Source organism: Lipophrys pholis, assembly GCF_963383615.2.
Source record: "Lipophrys pholis genome assembly, chromosome: 13".
Lineage (NCBI taxonomy): Eukaryota > Metazoa > Chordata > Actinopteri > Blenniiformes > Blenniidae > Lipophrys > Lipophrys pholis.
The window spans coordinates 9,334,210-9,357,824 of NC_137632.1; the positions used below are offsets into that span (position 1 = coordinate 9,334,210).

At 42.6% G+C, this 23,615-nt stretch overlaps 1 protein-coding gene across 1 annotated transcript in view; it reads left to right on the forward strand.

Moving 5' to 3' along the window:
* Positions 1-618: 618 nt before the first annotated feature.
* Positions 619-23,615, forward strand: part of nalf1b (NALCN channel auxiliary factor 1b) — a 97,897-nt gene continuing 74,900 nt past the window's right edge. The window contains exon 1 of the mRNA XM_080477867.1: positions 619-1,947. Within this exon, the coding sequence (XP_080333993.1) occupies positions 1,219-1,947 (729 nt within the window). The 5' untranslated portion in view covers positions 619-1,218. The remainder of the gene's footprint in view (positions 1,948-23,615) is intronic.

Sequence of the window (23,615 nt, forward strand, 5' to 3'; positions counted from 1 at the left end):
TCTGTAATTTCAGTCGTGTATAGTCAAACCATTTCCTACACCTTAATTCAACTTTTTTTCTTCAAGAGGGAGATATTGATGTGATTTAAAATATAGCATATGAGACTTCCGTGGCATATTATTTTATACGATGAACCGCATACCAGAAATAGGATGGGTCAATGCTTGGAGAAAAAAAAGGAATTTCCCCAAAGGAAATTTTAAATTGAAGAATGATTTATAAAAATAAAATGTCATTCTTGTGATATACACCCGCCTATTCTGCACCAAAACGAAGATGTCGCCACAAGTGTGCGTTTGTTTACTGTTTGGAGAAATACTGGCCTAATACTATTTATGAAAAACTCTAAACGACATTAAGCACCTTTCAGTGTCTGTGGTCTCTCCCTTACCCTTCGCGCGCGCCTGTGTGTGTGTGTGTGTGTGTGTGTGTGTGTGTGTGTGTGTGTGTGTGTGTGTGTGTGTGTGTGTGTGTGTGTGTGTGTGTGTGTGTGTGTGTGTGTGTGTGTGTGTGTGTGTGTGTGTGTGTGTGTGTGTGTGTGTGTGTGTGTGTGTGTGTGTGTGTGTGTGTGTGTGTGTGTGTGTGTGCATATAGGTAATAAGCTGCTCCGCCACTGCGCAACGATGGAGCTATTGCAACGATGGAGATGACGCAAACAGACCCAGCTCTCCGAAAAAGTGTTTCAAGACGAACATGGCGGCAACTTAACCGCGGTCCAAGATGACAATGGCCAACAGGAGGAATGATTCTCGGCTTTCCGCCCAGGGACGGGACAGAGAAACCAGTGTGGCTGCATCGCGGGGGCTCGTCGCTCTCCTTTAAGTGAATCTGCAAAGCGAACGGCGGCTGACGCGCAGCATCAGCACCGAGAGGCTCGCAACAGCTGGTCTCCCTGCGCCCCTGACGAGAGAACAAACCCGGGGAGGGACGGTGGGGAGAGGGGGGCATGCGGTCAAAGAGGACGCCGTTTCCCCCCGGAGAGCCATGGAGAACCGGGATGCGGCAGCGCAAAGCTTAATCTGTGCGGGCACGCTAATTGGATCGGAATAGCACCGATTGCTGCGGGCGCGATAGTGGAGCGCCCTGGACCGGCGGAGGCTCGGCACCCCACCGATACAGAGGAGAACCAACCGGAGTCCATCTCCCAACAAGTCAATGAGTATTGTGGCAGAGCAGCCCCCGCGGTGGAGTCGGCCAGGGCAGCACTTTCCTAAAATATGACCAGGGGTGCTTGGATGCGTCGGCAGCATGACGAAGGCTTAAAATACTGGTTTGCACCCCGAGAGAACGAGAAGCCATTTACCGAGTCGGAGCGGGCCCAGAGATGGCGACTGTCGCTGGCCTCTCTGCTCTTCATCACCGTCCTGCTCTCTGATCACTTGTGGTTCTGCGCCGAGGCGAAACTGACGCGAACCCGAGACAAGCGGTCGGACGAGGGGCTTGCAATTACGGACATGGGCGAGTACCCAAACTCCCTCCACCAACACCATACCCCAACATCACCTGACCCCGACCGTCTCCCCAGAGAGCAAGATGTTATTTTTCTAGGGAATTCTACCAAACCTCTGTGGCGAATGGACACCTGTCATCCAGACAGCCTGTCCAGAGACTGCTTTAATTTCACGGACGTGGAGACCGTGTGCCTCGGCCTCTCTGATGGAGGGGGAAAGGGGACACAGTTGGCGTACGTGGATCTAAGCGATTTTTACCTTTCTTTTTGTAATTCCTACTCACTTTTGGATTTGTTTAACGGGTTTAAGAGTCCGGGCGATTTGAATTGCACCCTGAATATGACCATGGGGATGGATCGGCTGGGATGTGAGTGTGTACGGGCTTATCAGCGTCTTGACCAGCGGGCGGAGGAGAACTACCGGGAGTTTGAACTGCTGGTTCAGAAATACGAGACGGATGCATACTCGGTTAGGACGTGCATGGAGGAGTGCAAGGTAGGACTTAACGCGGCCAAGTCGCGCGCGCGCACGCGTGCACAGGAGTGATTTTAAGGGGGTGGGTTCACGATTGTCATGGCAACCATTGGGCATATCTGTCAGTCTAGTGGTATTTATTTTTCAAAGAGTTTAGACGACCAGCAGTGCCCACACTGCATCGTCTGGCCTGCCAGGGTTTTCAGCAAATACGCAGTTGCATATTGTGAAAACTGCACGAAGAGCTCAGGATACAGGTCCACACATGCAGCCCATCAACATGTTTTCTGTTTTTCTCAGTTTTCTGGCCTTGTAAGTTGTTTTTCCAACAGGAACTACTGTGTGTGTGTGAACTGTGACTGTGGAAGTGACGTCTGACATTTGGAGTACAGTTCAGGTTCAGTTCTGTGAGACGACAGAAGTGAGTTGCTGTTGAATATTGCACATTTCAATATCGTTAATGCCACTCCAGTGATTTCTGCTCTTAATCCAGGCTTTGCTCTTGTCCCAATAACACAGTGGCAACAAAGCACATGTCTGGCTTTTTCCTCTTTTGTGCCTAAATGGTCTAAACCCAAATGTATGGGGCTTTTTGCCTTGTTGTGCAAGTCAACACCATGGTATACCAAGGTCAACATCATCTATAGACACAGCAACGCACAATATGTCTTGTTATCTTTAGTGTTAAATTCTACTCTGCTGTGTTGAACAAGTTAAACCTATTAAGAGAAACAGGGTGAGGAAACATTGTTTAAACTACTTTTTGATCTGTTTCATTTGTTGTGCACTGGACTGTTGCAGCTGCTTGTGTCCCCATCATGGTGCTGCACGCTCTTGTATTCACTGTCCATGGTGCTGAAACACAGCCAAAGCTTTGTCAGCTGTATCTGTCTATTGAACCTATTGAGCCTTTCACCTATCCAGTTATATACAATTCTTTTTTCAGTTAATCAACCGTATTGACACAAAGATCATGCTCTACCTGTTTTATTTGACCGTGTTTACTAAAGGATAGTCTCATCATCCAGGTCTTCCCAGATCTAAATGAGGTGTGTTTTCTTGTTTGGCTTAACACCCTCAGGAGATGTAAAATATGCAGTGTAGGGATCTTACATAGCCATGACTGAGAAGCAGTGGTATGGAAACTGTGGACGATACTGGGGGGTGTGGGAGTAAAGCCTCACAAGGACAGCGGCGATTTATGATGTCAGCCTAGATTGTACTATACCTGGCAGAGGTATAGTGCATGCGTCATTAGACTGCATGCACCATATCGGTTCATTTTCATTTCCCACTTTGAAGGTGATGTGTATTTGTATTTAATGCAAGCACAGCACCACCAATTCTCACATCTCACGCATTAGAAGTAGTATAGTTGTTTTCAAATGTGTTTAAAGACAGGTGAGCAGCATAATCCATCAACGAGCAACATAATAAAGGTCAGGGAATGAGCTTTGGGAAGCAGGAAATTTTCCCTCAAAACTGCTGTCATAAAGATCCCGCTATCTAAACCCATTTCTGAATAACAGATGTCATACAAAGACAGATGGTCAGAGTACAGGCATATTAGCACTGATAGTCCGTCTTCGTATAAAAGACAGTATTGTTAGGACATACCAAAGATAAACAAATGGCCTATGGAATACGTAATTTGCTTATTGTAAGTCATATCCCATTGCTCTACTTTTTTTTCTGCGTGTGCATGCTTAAACATGCTGCTTATACAGTATGTATATAATGCTATTTCTGATGGCATCCTATAGCTGCTTCTCTGTTTTCCCACCCAAACAGTAGCGAGCTTTTGCACTCCTACTCTTTGCTAATGTAATAAGACTCAAGCAGGGCTACTGAAGCCTTTTAGCCCCGTTCGCCCAATCTGAATTGCTAATCTGTTTCAGTGTTAGTGTGACCTTTGTGAGAGCACTGCACCCCAGGCCTGCATCTCAAGCCACAGCTTCCTGAAGAACCACTCTGCTGAACAATGAAAAGACATCACACAGCTTGAAGAAATAATTGTTGCTATTCAGCCTTATCGCTCCTATTGCTCTAATTCCCATACTCCAAACATTTCCTTTACATTCACAACACTTTCGAAAGGTTTTTTTCTTCACACACTACCGAAATGACATAGTAGGACCCTTTTGTGATTATTAATAGAATAAGTGACATAAAGATATTTGGTGTCATTTCAGCAGGTAATTGGGAAAAGCTAAAGGAGAGGTAATGTTGAAATTGGGCACATAGTGAATAGATATTCACAGTGCTCACATAATACAGGCAAAAATGTATAGTTATCATACAATAAGAAAATATATCTTTGACTTAATTGAACTAAAATAGTGAGGAGAAACAATGAACTGGGGCAGTGCAGTCCAAAAAAAAAAGGAAGGTTGAAGTCGCTTTTCTTGACTTGGATATTTAACTCTGCAGTATCAAAGTGTGCACAAATCCTACTATCTGTGTTGGATTAACAGTCTCAGCGATCACTAAAAAAGCAAAAGGCTAAAGACTAACATCAGTGAAGGATAACTCCCACTTAGCACTGCAAGGCTCAGGTTGTAGTTATTGTCCACGGCGGCTCCCTGTCACAATAACATGTGATCAACCACTGTGAAGGACATTCATTTGACCTGCGATTGTCTGCCATGGATATTCAGAAAATTTGCTGTGGTAGTAAAGTGTAGCCTAGTGTTTACTGTTGCTAGTTTGAAAGCACATTTCAGGACCAATATGAGCCTGGTGAGGGTCTCCATGATATCCTCAAACATGTGTGAATTAGAAAAATAATAACTTGAAATGTGAGGAAAAAACACACTCATGAAGAAGAGAAAGAAAACATTGATTAAATACGTTAAAGAGTTCCAAAAGTCCACACACTTTTCTATGTAATGTCTACTTAAAGTTTTGCTTATGCTATTTATTTAAATTTATTGAGTTGGTCCTTCCTGTGTCCATTCTTCTTTTTATTATCGAAGCTGACTGACCTACATAGCTTCTCTCTTGACAGGACTATACCATACTCACCACAAGTTATATGGTCGGTCTCACACACACACACACACACACACACACACACACACACACACACACACACACACACACACACACACACACACACACACACACACACACACACACACACACACACACACACACACACACACACACACACACACACACACACACACACACACACACACACACACACACACACACCAGACTACAGTAACTGCCTGGAGCTGCTCACACATTTGGGAAAGAAGTCTTTACACTCCACCTGTGTGTCACAGAACAGGGTGCTTATCCTTCCTGTGGGTAGTTTGTCCACACGGTTGTCAGCTCTTTGTTTCCTTGGCTTCCGGTCAGTAAGTTCTCTGCTGCTGGCTTGTGGCCTTGACAGTCGCTGTGTCGACCGCCGTCTCCTCGCTCTCCCTCCACAGTTGCTTCATTGTGTTTCCCTGCAGCTGGTTATCTCTCTGTCTCTGTTGGTGTGGTGCCACCTGCCAGCTACACAACTGGTGCACTGTGCTGCACGTTGACATGCCTTTCAAAAGGCAAGCCTCCTTCAGCTTTATATTCCAAGCACAGTTTTTTTTTTTTTTTTTTTTCAATGCCCGTGCAGGTAAAACTGATCACAAGCACTTTTAAACACTCATTCGTCAGACTGAAGACTTGAGTACATACATGATGGCAGTGCATTTTCTCAAAAGCACATTTACAAAAACGAGTTTGGTCGTGTGACAACAGGAAAAACAGCAGGCCTGCAGCAAGTCATTTCTTTGAAATAAACTTAAACAGATTTGAACCTTAGGCTAAATGTGGCCTTGTTTCCAGAGTATTCCCTCGCATACCCAAGTCAAACAGTAAAATGTTTTGCATATGAAATATTGAAGGAGACATTTTCCCCATGTTGTTTTGGGCATGCATGTGTGTTATGTGGATGTTGTGTGTGCGAGCTTGTCTGTGAGATTATATCAGGCCGGAAAACAAGAAGCACATTATGCACCTATGTTGCGGGATCTAAAATACAGGGAACCAGAGAAGTTTACATTTGTTTAAGAGTAAAGATGTTGTTCATCACCTGAGGTTCAGATTATTCAAGGAAAGGATTCAATATTTTGGGCTTGATCTACTAAAGGTTTGTGTGTATAAAACAAATAGCACAAACTTAATATTACACACACACACACACACATACACACACAAACAAAACATCAGCTGTGCTAATATTTAACACACAATGTGATTCACAGAATTTGATTTTAACAGACGTAAAATTAGATACGAACTGCTCAGTCTTTAGTAGAGATGCTGCCGTGTGTGTTGAGAAGCATTTTCTCAGCTGGCTCGCCTCAACTTTTATGTGCAAATTTCATGATCAGGATATTGCCTGTTGTATCCCTTCTTTCATTTTTACACTTTTTGTGACACTCTTTTGTTGCTCTTGTTTTTCCACAACTTCTGACAGATTATCACATTGTCTTTTTTCTATATTTCATATCTATTCATAGAGATGTTCTGATAGGTTCGATCATTTGCTCCACCCTCACGTCAACTCCAGGGTATACCATAAAATGTTGTGTTTATGTGGCTCAGTGCACCATCCAGGCACTCCATGGGAAATGAACACCGAAACAATACGGTTTCCAGCACTTCTCATGCATGCAAAACACTGTTTGTTTATCACGTTGCTGGAGCTGATCACCTGCACAATGGACACACACTGAATGTGCAATTCATTTGTGTGTATAGATATCCACGACACTTGGTGGTGTTGATATTCTGAGGGATAAATAAGGTATTTATAAATCATATCATTAAATTTTGATGTGAAGACATGTTTTAGGTTCAGACTCAAGCTCGGGTTAAATGAAGATGAGATAGCAGTTAGGCATGGAGTGGTTATGACTTTGTGTACAGTAAGTTTGCGGGGTGTGTTCGCGTGTATGTGCGCACAAGTGATTTTATTTAATCATGTAACATCTTTGAGTTTGAGATCTATTTTTCAATAGAAACACAGAAACATGATACATTCATTATTAGTCCTATGTGAGTGCACTGTCACATTCACATTCACACACAGACACACATGCAACACACACACACACACCAGAGCCCCATGCGCAGTGTTTCCTGCAGGTCCAGACCTGACGGTCCCTTCCGGTGTAATTTAATTTGCACTCCCATAATTCTCTGCTTCTCTGGTGGCCGTGTCTCCAGGGCTCGGTCTCAACATGTTGAGCTTCGTTCTTCGTCTATCTGTCACCACGTCTCTCTCTTTCTGATCCTCTCGCTGCTCTGTCTTTTGCTCATCTGTGTCAGAGCTCTGTGGAACCAGCGTCATGCGTACACATGTCCAGTATCAGTCTCCACATCACCTCCGGCCTCTCTTTCTCCTGTCCATGTACAGTTCTTCCCGTCAGAGACTGCAGTTTTTCTTTCCCTTGCCTGTTCCGGAAATATGTGGGTGTTGAGCCCTGTGTTGATGTTGGAGTGAGCGATACTGATCTCGGTTAAAGTCCTTTCCTTCCTTTCAATAGAGGCCTGTCCACACAGATCCATCTGTGCGCTCCCCTGCCGTGCCTCTCTGGTGCTTTGCTTATTCAATCACCTTTTCTCCTTTATCACTTTCTATTTCTACAGGACTATTCCATCTCCCCTCCCATTTAATTCAGTTGTTTAGGCTTATGTGGTAATTCCACTGTAGCAAAAAACAAACACTGCAGCCGAAGCTGAACTTAAGTCACTCGCTATTCGTTCGTTTAAACTGAAATTTAGACTCGAGGATGGAGCCGAGTGAAAAGATTTTTTCCCGGAAAGATAAATCAAATTTTGCCTTAAATTTAAGGCAATTCACTGAATGGATAGATGGGATGCAAATTTTTGACCTTGAAAAATCCAGTATCACTCCAAGGTTTACAAATGAAGCGTTTGATTATACTCCCAGCATTTGCTCCAAAAAAGGACTTTGTTTGGTTGGATTTGTTATTTATTAATTTTTTGATTTTGTTGAAGCTCCAAAGATATGAGGGTTCATGCTTGAATATGGTTCCTTAACTCTGCAGGAAATGTATTTGATTAGAACAAATGGTGTTATGGTGAGATTGTATTTTCATCCTACAGATGCATAGACAATACATCCTGAACCCTCCTTGGGATTGTGAAAAACACATTTGCATGTGTCAAACAAAATCACAATAGATCACTTGGAAATAGCTGATACTGTAGCTGACTTGGAAATTGGCTCATTGGTTTTATTTGGAATGTTGCTACTGTTGTATGTTTTTCAGATGAGGTTTCTTTGCTATAATATTGTAAAGACAGAGATTGAAGAGGGGAGGTACAGCCTTTACCGGAAGTGTTCGGGAAACTGCTCTGAAGTGCGCACACTGTATATTGACGTAAAAAGCCTCAAATAATAGAAAAGGCTGCAGGTTTGGTCCCCTTCTGTCCATATTTGGAAGTGTCTTTGAGCAAGGCACTAAACGTCAAACTGCTCCCAGTGGATGGACTGAATACATTGCATGGCAGCCACTTCCATTGGTGTGTGAATGTGTGTTAATGAGTGAATGTGACTCACGTTGTCAACCACTTTGGGGGCTGCGAGTGGAAAAGTGCGATAAGTTAATATAATTTACCACTTCTTACATAATTAGTTTATTAAATTTAAAGTGGTCAACGTTCTTACATTATGGGCTGTAACAAATGTTAAAGGGTTAACAGAATGTATTGAGGGGGGGGGGGGGGGGGGGGGGGGGTGGAAATGGTTGTTATAGTAGGAGAGAATGGAGGGAATAGAGTGACATGGAAGCAGATGATTCATTGTGGTATTCCCTAAAGGGAGCAACCAAAAGATTAGGAATAGTTGAAGAATTAACGTGGCTGTTTCTTTTTCCAACACACATGACTCTGACCTGTTGGATGTCCTGCACTTTAGTCTCTCTTCCTCAAATTCAATTATGCCTGTGTGGCTTTTCTGCACAGCTCAAATAGATTCAGGGGGGAAACTCCCTTTCATAAGCACTGCCAGTGTTTGTTTCTCCCCAGGCAGGAGATAAGGGAATGCGTCTGTTTGAGAAGAACACAGCAGCTCCCCCATGGAAACGCCTTCTCGTCATCCCCTATTCCCTGTCGACACAGCACAATGACACTGAACAGTTCTCTTCTCCGCCGCCTTGGCTTCAATCAGCACATCCACAACTATTTCCTCCTGTAATTTTCCCACTTTTCATTCTGAAAGAAGTCTTTGTCACTTTTTAATATATGTTCTGCCCCTCAGGTGCATGAGCCCCTGTGGGGAAAAACTCTGGACTGAATGCTGTTAGACAATTCCTCAACCCCACCTTCAAATATCCTTCAAATAAAAATAGCATTTAGAAAACGCATATATTTCAATCAAGTCTACAATCTAAACATTTTGGACTCCTACAAATGCACACTTTGCTATCTGTCTTTTCTCTCCTCTCTATCTGGTATGCTTAGTTGAATGAGCCGATGAGTGGGTGATGTGTTATGTTTGATTTTCTGTGACAAAGTGAAGGGAGAGAAGGGGTGAGAGAGAGCAGAAGTGGCTGTTTAAATCTATACAAAACACATTAAACGGTGAAGGAATCAAATCGGTAAACATTAGGAATATATTTGTTTCCTACTTAATGGTACTGATAACGTCGTTATGCCAATCGTCCGTATAACTGAAACAGTAATGATCACTATGACACTGCACAGATTTTGCACTCGTGTCCATGGTTTGGCTGACACCAGATTTATGCAGCGTGAGTTTCTGATGGTTGAAAAATAAAAATGAAGGTGAAAATGAATCAACAGTTGGTAATATCAAGACTCTAACCATCAGAGCTAGAAAGCATTCAAATATGGACTTGCTACCATGACAATCCAGGAACCTTCATCTTCATATTGAGCCGTTAATTCAGATTTTGTGCATAACAATGATCAGTAGAGCCAATTGTTTATTAAGGGGAGAGAGATTTGCTTTTCAATAGACTGAGTCATCGATAAAAATTAGATGCATTTATTCAGAACTCCATTGAAGCAGCTTCTTGGAAGCTATTTTTAAAGCAGGAAGTACAAGTAGGTGCTATTTGGACTTTATTTGTAGAGCTTCAGTCAGGTTTTGCATGTCGGATTGGATACGATTGACCATCCTTTGAGGTAATGAGGGTCTTCTGTGTAAAACCCCTGGATAAGAATGAGAAGTGACATGATAACGATGATGCCGTTTTATCATAAACAACACCAACTATCACAGAAATCACACAGACTGATGTCATTCAGTGTGACTCCGATAAATGTGCAAGTCTGTATGTACTGCTGGAAAGTGTCCAAGCTGACTGCAGCATTTTGTCACCTCCCCCGACTGCAGTCACCAGCTCCTGTCCTCTCTCCCAGCGGAGGATTCATCTTGAACAGGTGCACACTATTCAATCATATCAATCCACTTCCTGCTTGGGTACATTGCTCCCTTGTGTGAGAGGCATTTCCTCTTGAAGTTGTTATGCCCACAACTTGGGAGCTTTTTAACCTCAACGATAACCACAACAACGCAATCAATCCTGTTTTTACCATCATGAGGGCATACCTGTAAATAATTATTGGATGGGTAGGGTAGCTAACTTTCTGGCCAATGCATTTTGCAAAACAAATAGTGTAATAAAGGACATACTTAAATGAAGAATACCTTTTTTTGCACATGTTAAAAGGTTTTAAATATGCTCTTATTCCAGAACACACTTGTATTATTTTGTCTCACCAAGTATAAGACCTTCAGTATTGCATGCCTTTCCCTTGTGATAATAATAACTGAAAAGACATCAGGTGAGCCATAATTGGAATAAAGCGATGTAACTTGTAAAGCAATAAACATGAATCATCTAATCCTTGATCAATGCAAAACCTGAATGGTGCATGAGTGAAAGACAATATTAGGTGAAAATGAGCAACAGTTCTCAGGTGTTCTTTTTGGTTACACTGTGAGAAGATCAACCTCATAAAGAGGACGAGGAGAATAGAGAAGTCTGCAGCAGCAACACAGAAGGTCGCTGATAAAGCTACAGTCAGAGCAGGGAGACAGAAACCAGTGACAGTTCTCAGACTCTGGTGACATTCTCACATTACTGAGTCATCAGCAACAGCAGCAGCAGTCGCTCACAGCGTGTCCTGATTCAGAGAGAGCATAGCAGAACAGGGGAAGAAGACACACACACACACACACACAGACACACACACACACACACACACACACACACACACACACACACACACACACACACACACACACACACACACACACACACACACACACACACACACACACACACACACACACACATGCAGTCTCATGACCATTAACTCATACTTTACTGTAAAACTTGAGCAGACACATACTGCAGCTCATGGAAACACACACATGGAACTGGAGGCCCACAGTTGCCATGTGACGGATGCAAATGGGTGGAGAAGAGAGGGCGATGACAAATGAGCGGGTAGATTTGAGTAAATACCTCGTGATGTGTGCAGCGTGATGAGCTTGTGTTAGACGGCTCGGACGTCCCCTGACATACTGTATTTTCTCTGGGTTTTTGTACAAACAATTGATTTGAGCACCTGGTGCTACGTAATCCTTTCCATTTTAATCAGCCTAGTGTTTCTCTCAATGAATTTGTGCGTGTGCGTGTTGAGTGAGGCCACATGTGTGCGTGCCTGAATGCATTGTGACACGCGGTGGCACTATGTTGTAATACTTTCCACTGTCACCGGGAATCAGAAGAGCTTTAAAGAGTTATGAAGGAATAGCTTGACATTGTGACAAATAGGCCCATTTCCTAAAATACTGGTTATGATTTATTGCAGTCTTTTGAGTGTCTGTTGAGCAGAGAGCTGCAGCCACATGGCTATGAACTTTGTAGCTTTGTATGAATCGCACCGATAATATACCTACCAAAAAAGCCCCCAAAAGGCCCAAAACAAAACACACAAAAAAAACCCAGTTTTCCTAAAACATTGTTTCCCGAAAGGTTTAATGTCGGATTAAACATCACTTTCCAATAATGCTCTGGCTTCTATACCCACTTTATCAAGTTTATGGAGCCAATCTCTTCTCGCACTGGCCAAAAGGCAGGATAGAGCCTGAAGTCCAACACAGGCGAAACACACACAAATATCTACAAGGAATTTAAAGTCATCTGGCAAGTTTGTTTTGGATTATGGGGCGAAACTGGAGTATTTGGAGAAAACTCTTGCATTCACAGGGAGAACATGCAAACCTTACATCAAGAGGCCATGGGGTGGAAATCAAACTGTTGTTTTCTTGCAACGACTAGTTACTACAACACCGTGCAACCACTGCATTAAATCAATGTTCAATTATATTTTATTGTAGGTATTCCATGTATAAATTCCATATATATTCTAAACAACCATAAGAAACATGTAAAACTGTTACATGTGCAGTTGAGCAACATTTTGTTGGTAAAAGTGAAATGAGGCAACATTTAAAATAGACTTTATGCCTTTATTACAGACTGAAGAGGCAATAGTTTAGCCTTGGCAGCATTGTCCTGATAATTTGTAGACCTGCCGTGCGGTTTTGGCATAAATGCCCATGACGGGGTGATAATGCGGCTCTCGGATGAATATGTTTTTACACATGTCGGATAATTAGAACTGAATGAAAGAAAATAAAAGAATTAATCTCCGAGTTTTAGTATTGAATTTCCAGTTTAAACCAAAAGAAATTATGGGAAAAATCCTGCAAATAAATATTTGGGCCATAATACACTAAAAGCCTCTTCGAGAACTAATGGAAATTAATTTGTGTTGTACTTCTCACAGCCCTCATTATGAAGCCAGAGAGGCTGATTATTCACATCATTACTCCAGTGGCACCTAGCAACCACCTCACCACCGAGGAAGATTTTCTGTGGACACGAGGCCTGTGAGCACGTCAGACTGGACTTTTGGTGGTTCGCATGAGGAGTGGGCTTGAAGCTGCTCGCAGTCCCCTCATCCAAACACCTCCTCGGGTCTGACGGAGTAATTTGATTGTGGACAGAGTTGGAAGGTGGGTGAGGGAGGCGGGTTTATTGATGGGTACAGATAGAACATGGGAAAGGAACAAAGCAAGGCGGAAGAGAAATGGAAGGGAGCTTGACCTGATGATGAGGGTCTTATCAGCACCTTTTTGTAATGGTTTTTTTTTTTTTCTTTCACCTGCTGAGTGTGTGTCTGTGTGTGAAGGGGATGGATGGTGGAGGGGTTTGTGCAGTTTTTCACCTGCTGAAGTTTCCCGCTTTGTCTAACCCTCTTTTGTCCATTTGTCCTCAGTCTCCGTCTGCCACAGTCAACTGCAACAGTGTCACTCATCACCTTTTTACTCAGCCGTTCCCTCTGTTTCCCTTTCATCTCTTTCTTGATGTATTCCTTCTATTTTTTTCCCCCCACTTCCAAACCACGTTCGTACATGAATGGTGCTCTTGGCCCATTCTGACTTTCTCTTTTGATGACGGTGGCAGTGACAGCCCTTCAGTGATTCCTGCTAAATAATTTATCCATCATTGACTTTTGAAAAAGCTCAGTTTGAAGTGAAGCACTGCTTTTCGTTGCTCCAGCCTCCTTTTGATATAGTCTTATAGGCATAATAACTTTTTCTTTATATGCAGTTACACAAGCATGCTCATCACAAATTTTGTATGTCATGCGATCTTAAGTGAAACACATACAGTAGAGCCAGGAGAGCAACATAGCTGACACCAATTTCCTTAAGAAATGTGTTGTGGAATTTTTATACTCCTCCACAAAACCTTAGTAGTGACAATTCAAATAGACAACGTATTATATATTATACTTTGCAGTTCATGAAAAAGTAAAAAAAAACCAAAAAAAAAAAAACCTGAACATTCAGAGAAAACGAAAACATTTAATATTTTCCTGTATTGGAGAAAATTGACTTGGAGGTCATCTCTACTTTGGAAATAGACGTTGATATTTCCTTCTGCACGTCCTCTTTCTAGCAACCTTTCCACAGGTTCACAACAAAAAACAAAAGCAGATACTCAGTACTTCCCAGCCTCAAGAACGGACAATACTTTGCAAATAATTAATCTGATCATTTGAGATCTGAGAATTTTGGGAAAATGTTCAACAAGTTTAATGTAATGAATCAGTTCTGCGGTGGTCTGTGAGGCTAAAGGTACGGTTCTGAGACGAAAACGGTGACTGCGTTTTCACTTGAAAACGTCCTTGTGTAATTACATCTGCTTGTTTTATCAGCTCTTTATGCGAGCTCCATCCGTGTAGGTTATTGTCTTTGTATTACTGTATCTATGTTTCGTGAATTTTACTGAGCACATCTGAAAAAAAAAATAATAGTGAAGGGTAGAACCAATTCAACAATTCGACAATAACAACTTTTGACACACCGGCACTCTTCGTATGTGTTTGCTCCACTCTGACCATGCATGTGTTTCAGTGTCGATATTGGTTTTTCTTTGTAATACCATAGGAAGTCTGACCTCTGTATAGACATTTTCTCAACACCGTCATCTCCCTTTACCCTTGCTACTCATTTTCTCCCTGCATATATTGCATACAATTCCATTTTTATCAAGGTGGCTACCCTTCAGACGAACGCTGTCCCTGTCTGTCACCTCCTCTTTCTCCCTATCTCCCCCCTATAGTCCTAATCCTGCTGTGCAAGCTCTTAGCTGGATAAAGCTGTCTTCCATTCCCTCTTTTTATGGCGGGATTTACAGCAGTACCCCCTTTACATCCCCCTTTTAGCACTCTTCTGGTGGATTTCACTGCGACAAGGTCAAGCTCTTTGGAGTGCATGAAATTCAGTCGCACAATGACAAGAAATCTCATAAATTCATCAAAAAGATAAAGGTTTATTGTTGCTGAAAACGATGGAGTCTTTTACGCTTGGCTTAAGTCATTATCGTGAATACGTTTAACCGGAATGTATAGTTGTGTTTCTGTTGCTCCTCTGGGGTTCAGAGGGCATACATGTGAGTGTGTGAAGAAACCAGCTTATCTCTGTGACAAAGAAAAGAGAGAGCACATGCGTTGAAGCTGTGTTTACTTCACGTAAGAGGATGTTTTTTTCCTCTACAATGTACATCAACAACAGTAATCCAGATAACAACATGCAAAATGGCCTGAAAGAGTCCAAAAGTTTAATACAGTTTTCAATAGCAATACTGGCATTTGGTAATAAACCATAAAATAGACATATTCAATCACAAACAAATCCCAGTAAATTGCATATTGTTTGAAAAACGTTTCATAAAAGTTCCTGAAATAGTGTACTCAAGTGCTTCTTTGTACCAAAAACTGGTGTGGATTAGCTTTTCTCCACGTTGTATGTCCCTTACACGTGTCAATTAATAGCTTAGCAGGTTAGCCTCAACACGATTCACATTTCACTTGAAAACCCTTGTACAACTTAGTTTTACCACTCCATACTCAACACAATATTATCCTTAACCTGTTACAACCCAGATAATACGCTTTACATTCGTGAATTTTAGTATTTACCAACCTGTGACAAAGAAAAGAGAGAGCACATGCGTTGAAGCTGTGTTTACTTCACGTAAGAGGATGTTTTCTTCCTCTGCGGTGCCTCATCTCATCTCTGCCAGTGCGCGACATGCGCCATCTAATGGACAGCATAGGGATTACACTTTACTCCAAAAGAGCTTGTATTTGAAGCAAATGAGTACATCTAAATAAAATGAAAATAAGTTTTATGGGGTGTCTGTTTTCAGTCCACCTTTTAACATAACTAAATTCAAGCCTCTACATTCTCCCCCACTTAAAATAAATGTCTCCCGACATTTCACGTTTTAGGGTGACTTAGTTTACAAGAGTGTACCAGTTATAAGCAAAAGGTTGGTTTTGGATTTGGTATGGATATGCCATAAGGTTCTGAGCTAGTGGCACAGTAGTGGGGAGTAAGAGCGGTCTTACATCTGCAGTCCATGGTTGATATGATGGTTGCCCGAGGGAGTCATAAGTAAGTCTCTCTACTGGTTGGGCCCTCCGCTGTGACCTTCTCTGCTCATACGGTTCTCCATTATGTCCATCCATTTCCTCAATTTGCCTTTGTTCCTTCTGCAGCAAAACTGGTTCAGCCATTGGCTCCTCCACAACCTGCTGTGTGGGTACAGGTTCTAGTCTCACTGGTGGGCGAAATTCTCTAGCCCCGGCATTAAGTCTGTGTTGATTTTGAGGATTTTGCACAGGCACGACAGGTACTGGTTGCTGAGTGTTTTGGTTTTGCACATTCTGCTGAGGATTTGCGAATCTGTATATCGGAATCTTACTCCGGAGGTTGTAACGGTAAGTGTACTCTTCTCCATCCTCCGAGTCATCACTGTCGGTTTTATTGTTGTCTGCATTTGTCTCGATTCTTTTTTCTCTTTTGGGTTTTGTCTTTTTAACTACAGGCAGTTCTTCTTCTAAAGGCAAATCATTTACTGGCAGTAACAGGTTCCTGTGTAGCACTCGCATGACTTTACTGCCTCTCTCTGTTTGTACTCTATAGACTGGTCCGTCACCTACTCGCTCAACAACCCGATGTACTTCTGATTCCCAGTAGGCACGCAATTTTCCCGGACCTCCTCTTTCAGAGAGGTTCCTTACCAGAACTCTGTCGCCTGGTTCGAGAGTGACACCTTTCATGCGTTTGTCATATTGCCTTTTGCCTTTGCCTGAAGACTTTTGACTGTTCTCTGCAGCGATTTTATATGCAACACGCATCCTATCTGCCCACTTTTTAGCATAGGTCTGATGGTTGTGTTTCTCCGTCTCGTTTGTTTGATTGAAAAGTAGGTCTACTGGCAACCGAGGAGCTCTGCCGTACAAGAGGAAAAATGGCGAGTATCCTGTCGACTCGTGTCTCGTGCAATTGTAGGCATGGACAATTTGCGGGAGATGTTCTTTCCATTCACTTTTTTTTTCCTCCTGTAGAGTACGAAGCATTTGGAGTAACGTACGATTCAGGCGCTCCACAGGGTTGCACTGTGGATGGTATGGCGTGGTTCGTGAGTGAGCAATTCCTGAGAGTTGTTGTAATCTTTGGAAAAGACTGTTCTCAAACTCACGGCCCTGGTCATGGTGCAACTTTTCAGGATATCCAAAACGCGGTATGAAATCTTGGAATATCTTTTCAGCAGCTGTTTTGCCTGACTTATTCCTAGCAGGGTATGCTTGCGCAAAGCGGGTAAAATGATCTTCAAGTACTAGAATGTACTCGTACCCTCCTTTACTTGGTTCCAGATGTAAGTAATCAATGGAGACTAACTCAAAGGGAGCGCTGGTTGTGATCGATCCCATAGGAGCTCTTTGGGGAACGTTTGGTCGTTTTTGTTTGATGCACAGACATTTCTTTGTGACATAATCTTCAATTTCTTGTTGCATATACGGCCAATAAAAACGTTCGCGGGCCAGATGAATCACTTTATCGCTACCTACATGACCCATATCATTGTGTAGACTTTTTAACACCATGGGTTTTAACTGTTCAGGAAGGACAAGTTGTTTGTAGTGCTCTGTTTTTCTGTACAGTAGTCCATTGTCCACTTCCAACTTGTTCCACTCATACAGTAGTCTCCTTGTTTGTTTACTCATTGTCTGTTTGTCTTTCTCGTTTCGTGTCCATCTCTTGAGTTTAAATGAGATTACTTCTTTGATTGACTCATCTTCTTGTTGAGCAGTTTTAATGTCTTTTGGTGTCATACTCAAAATGCTTTCTGTTGGCTCAATACTTTCACTGGAACTCAGTTGTAATGCAGCTAACCAGGGGACATCATTGTTTTGGACTGCCTTACTCCCCTGCCACACTGCAAACACTACATCTGGCAAAACGTTCTCTGTGTACTCACTCATACGCTGTTGGAGATTTAACGGGTATCTGGATAACATGTCGGCATCTGCGTTCCTTTTCCCTGGTCTATACTTGACATCAAAATGGAAGTCTGCTAACTCCCCAACCCACCTATGACCCACTGCATTCAACCTTGCTGAACTGAGAACATAGGTTAAGGGATTGTTATCTGTATAGACGGTAAATGTTGGAGCATAATACAGATAGTCACGAAACTTATCGCAGATGGCCCATTTGAGCGCGAGGAACTCAAGTTTACCGGAATGTAAGTGATAATTTTTCTCAGCAGGTGTGAGAGTTCGAGAGCCATAGCCAATCACTTTGAGTTTGTTACCTTGTTTTTGATATAAAACAGCTCCCAAGCCTTGGTTGGACGCATCTGTATGCAATACAAATGGAAGATCAAAGTTAGGATAGGCTAGAATGGGAGGATTGGTCAGAATGTCCACAAACTTTGACACTATTTCTTGGTGTTCACTTGTCCAAGTTATTGGTGTGCGAGAAGGAAGTTGGTTTTTGTTTCCTTTCTTTGCTTGTCCTTTACCCCTTTTTGGTGCTGGTTTGTTTTCACTGTTTGTATCATTAGGGCTCTGGAGCAGCTCAAACAAAGGCCTTGCCAGTCGTGAGAAGTCTTGGATAAACGATCGATAATAACTGAGGAAACCGAGCAATGTTCTGAGCTCTCCGACTGTGCAGGGTTTCTTTTCTTTCAGAGCGATCACAGCATCCAGATCTTTTGGGTCAACTTGGATCCCTTCGCTTGACACCAGCCTACCAAGGTAGCGTATTTGCTTTTTAAACAGTTCACACTTGGCTGGACGGAGTTTTATGCCATGTTGTCGCATTTTACACAGGACTTGTCTAAGATGGTCTACATGTTCATCAAAGGTTTTAGAGTAGCAAAGTACATCGTCTAAGTAAGGCACGCAACACTCGTCTCTGATCCCTTCTAGCACTCCCTCCATGCACCTTTGGAATGCGGCCGGTGCATTTGTAAGACCGAATGGAACCCGCACCCATTCGTACAAACCCCAGGGTGTGCTAAAAGCAGTTAAATGCCTCGAATCCTCACTGACAAAACCCTGATGATATGCACTGCCCTGGTCCAATATGGAAAACCAGGTATTTCCTCCGAGACTGTCTAAGAGATCCTGTATCCGCGGTAATGGATGTCTGTCGGGTACAGTTTTTCGGTTGAGCTCGCGGAAATCAACACATAAGCGCAAGGTATTGTCCTTTTTACGCACACACACCACCGGTGACGAATTAGCTGACACTGATTTTTGGATCCAACCCCTGTTTAAAAGGTTTTGAACATACTCTTTTACCTCTTTGTAGAGTGGTCGGGGAATGGAGTTGTAACTCTTTTGCACAGGTGTGTTGTCAGTGGTGTTAACTTTTAGCTGCAATCCAGGAATACATCCAATATCCCCTTCCTCACAAGCAAAAACATCAGACTGTTCATAAAGCATTTGGCGAACAACTTCCTGATCACTTCCTGAGAGGTGGTCGAGATCAACCTTTGGGTGCCATCTCAGCTGTAAAGGAGCTGTGCTGAAAGTCTCTTTTTCTTTACTTTGACTGTCGCATGACACCTGAGCTGTACAACAGTATGACTGGTTGGCTGATTTGACATTTTCAGGACAACACTTCACAGGTTTGTATTCAGAAACCTCTCCAATGCATCCTAACATAGTCTTAGGATGTAGGAAAATGTCACGTTTGGTTGAGTTTTGGATTGGGATTTTAACAGTCTTTGTAGCACCAGGGGGGACATCGATGAGAGCTGGAAATAACTCCAATCCATCAGGTACGTTACTTGTCAAGGACGGTTCAAACAACATTTCACCTCCGCCAGGAAATGATCTGATGTGACACTTTACCATACAGATTTGGTTACTGCGGACAGTGAGTCCTTTTTTTCCAACTTTCATGACTGGACTTTCTGGTTCACTCTCGGTTGACTTGGTGTGAACAGCAGAGATAAGTGACTCAACATTACACTTCTGTACCTTCAGGGTCTCTGACAGCAAGTCCACTATGCTTATATTGTCACTTCGCTCACTGTTTCCCATTATTATCTCTTGAATGACATTAAAGCCCAGCAGTGGAGTGGTTACACTTTGTTGGCTTACAAGCATTGGAACATACAAGGATACAGAGCCATGTTGTGAACTCATGATCTCGAGTAACACTTCTATCCACCCTTCAAAAGGAACGTCTGTCCCGTTTGCTGCAGTGACTTTTAGTGGATGATCTGAAAGCAAGGTCTCAAGTGGATGTATTTTTACATCTGGTAAAGCTGTTTGAACCCATGACTTTTCAACAATGCTAACTTGTGCTCCACTGTCCAATAACATCTGTAGTTTTTCTCCATTTAACAGACAGTTTATCATACACCTTCCACCTATTAACTGTGCCACACCCTTTTTGTTGGTTACATTGTGTGTTTTCTGGAACTTAGCAGTAGGTGTTGTTTGTTCTGGTTTTGGTCTCTCAGTGTTATGGGACTCTGATGGGACAGTCACTGGTGGTCCCTCCCCAGTGACCTCCTGGAGTTTCCCGACATAATGCTTTTCTGGAGGCAGCCTATCGCTCTGTGCCCCTCTTTTCCGCATTTGAAACAATGAGTGCAATGTTCAGTGCCTTGAGCAATACACTTTTGGCACTTCCCTTTAACCTCGGGTTTTGGAGCTGGCTGTTTTGAGGCAGATACTGTGGGAAAAGTATTTTCAGTTACTGCATTGACCATTGGAGTTAGGGCCTTTTCTAAACTTTTAGTTAGAGACGACACCTGCGCTGTCAGCTCTTGTATAGCAGCACGATTTGCTTGGACTTCAGTTTGCATTTTTACAGCACTTTTGTCTTTTTCAGCCTGAGCTGCATTTGCATTCACAGTTCTGAATTTTTGGTTTTGTCCCAGTCTACTCTGTCTCTCTGTGTCTTCACTAACAGCTGTTGTTATAAGCTCCAAAATGGAGTCATCTGTGACACTTAAATCAGAGATGTGCGGTTTTAAGTCACGTCTGACATAAGAGCATTTGTCATTGATACCTTGATAAAGTGAATGAAGGAACACACCTTGTACCAACTTGTTATCATAATGAAACCCACCGCTGTTCTTAGATGCAATCAGCACACGTTGTTTAAGACCCATTAGTCTATACATAAACTGCTGTGGTGTTTCTTTATCATACTGTTTAGCGTTGCTTAATTCCTGGAATAATTCAGTGCTACTTTTTTCACGTAGGTGTGCCTTCAAGAAACGTTTTAACTCTGCTACAGTCAGCGTATCTTTGGTGACAAGCATGTCTTTAAAGGTACCAGGCTTGATTATCTTTAACACCGTTCTGATAACTTCAGCCTCTGTGAACCCTTCAGTAAGCCCTTCATCAATCTGTTTACACAAGACATTGTAACTTAAATCAGAATCGAAATCAGAGATTTGACCACCATGAATCCTGTACTCCCTGTGTGGTAACAGTGACTTGAGCTCAGACAGTTTGACCAAACCAGTTACAGAGTCAGCAACTTCGGATGGTGAGGGCAACTTCACTGTTACTACTGTGGATGCAGCAGCCTCTCTGGTCTCGCGCACAACAGGAATCTCTTCCAAATCTGGCAAACTTGCAGCATCGTCTCCCTCAGCTGCCGTGGTTGTCTGTAGTTCTTCGATGAGGTTGCGGAAAGCGAGCAAGCGAGACATCCCCTGGTCCTCGAGACTTTTCAGGTGTGGACTTCTCAGGAAGTCAACAATGAAGTCGAAGAATTCCACTTCGGGCGATTCTGCATCAGGCAATTCATCTTCCACCTCATCCTTTACTGACTCACCAAGCTTGTAGAGAAGATCTCTGTTGTGGACACTGGTCAGCTGGGTAAGCGCTTCCTGGATCTCCCATCTCAGGTCACGTAGTGTTGCCATCTCTGGTTATCTGGATTATGTTACTGTAGTCATCGGCTCAGGAACGGGTGATCAGCTTCCCTTGGTTCTGCAATGATTAGTGCCGGACAACAGGCGGCGCTAATCCCGGACGAGCCCCCAAAATTGTTGCTCCTCTGGGGTTCAGAGGGCATACATGTGAGTGTGTGAAGAAACCAGCTTATCTCTGTGACAAAGAAAAGAGAGAGCACATGCGTTGAAGCTGTGTTTACTTCACGTAAGAGGATGTTTTTTTCCTCTACAATGTACATCAACAACAGTAATCCAGATAACAACATGCAAAATGGCCTGAAAGAGTCCAAAAGTTTAATACAGTTTTCAATAGCAATACTGGCATTTGGTAATAAACCATAAAATAGACATATTCAATCACAAACAAATCCCAGTAAATTGCATATTGTTTGAAAAACGTTTCATAAAAGTTCCTGAAATAGTGTACTCAAGTGCTTCTTTGTACCAAAAACTGGTGTGGATTAGCTTTTCTCCACGTTGTATGTCCCTTACACGTGTCAATTAATAGCTTAGCAGGTTAGCCTCAACACGATTCACATTTCACTTGAAAACCCTTGTACAACTTAGTTTTACCACTCCATACTCAACACAATATTATCCTTAACCTGTTACAACCCAGATAATACGCTTTACATTCGTGAATTTTAGTATTTACCAACCTGTGACAAAGAAAAGAGAGAGCACATGCGTTGAAGCTGTGTTTACTTCACGTAAGAGGATGTTTTCTTCCTCTGCGGTGCCTCATCTCATCTCTGCCAGTGCGCGACATGCGCCATCTAATGGACAGCATAGGGATTACACTTTACTCCAAAAGAGCTTGTATTTGAAGCAAATGAGTACATCTAAATAAAATGAAAATAAGTTTTATGGGGTGTCTGTTTTCAGTCCACCTTTTAACATAACTAAATTCAAGCCTCTACATTTCCCGTCTAGAAGTGGTATCGGGTCGGACTGTGATCGGCAGCTGTATGAACAGTAGAAGCGATAAACGTCACCTTGGCTGATCAATGTTGTCAAAACGTCATTATAAAGGACCTTAATGCAACAGTTATGAATAGAAGTGCAGCCAAAGAGCAACTAGTTGGCTGTTAATGTAGAATATGTCAAATGCAGGTGCGTCACAAACTCCAGCCTGTTTAAAAAAAATAGCTGAACGAGTCGGCTCCATGGTGGAAATGGTATTAAAGGGGGCCTGTTGCAGTTTTATGCATATCTTTAATGTTGGACTGGACACAAACAAAACTGTTCAACAGTGAAGCTCTCAACCGTGTGTTTAGCTCTCAGTTTCGAGCACTTTGCTCTCTAAGATGAATGCACTGTTAACTTTGCCCTTTGTCTCAGGTGAAATGATCTCATATCAAATGTGGCCTAACAGACAACAGAGGTCATTGTGGGCTCCTGCTAACAATTTTATGACCCTGGGAACATAGCTGCTGAATGTAAATGAGGTGTGTCAACATTATTTATTTCCTTGTCTGATGTGGAGTGGCAGGGTGATGAGAGCTCCTTAGTTTGTGGTGAAAGGGTTACATCCTTTGGAAACGGTAGAGCTGAGTGGATAAGAGCTGGTCGAGTGTATTGATCGGCCATTTACATAACAACATGATGTGCCACTCACTCCACCGCAAAACAAGAAAGTTACACATTTATCAGTAATTGATTAGGGAATCGATAAAGATTTGGATTGATAAGCAGAGTCAGGAATGGCAAAGATATTGATAATGTCTTATCAATTCTCATTACTGGTGTCCTGGGAGAAATGATCAATCATGAGCTTAACCATTTACCGTCTAACACAGGGGTCGACAACCTTCATGACCCAATGAGCCATTTTTG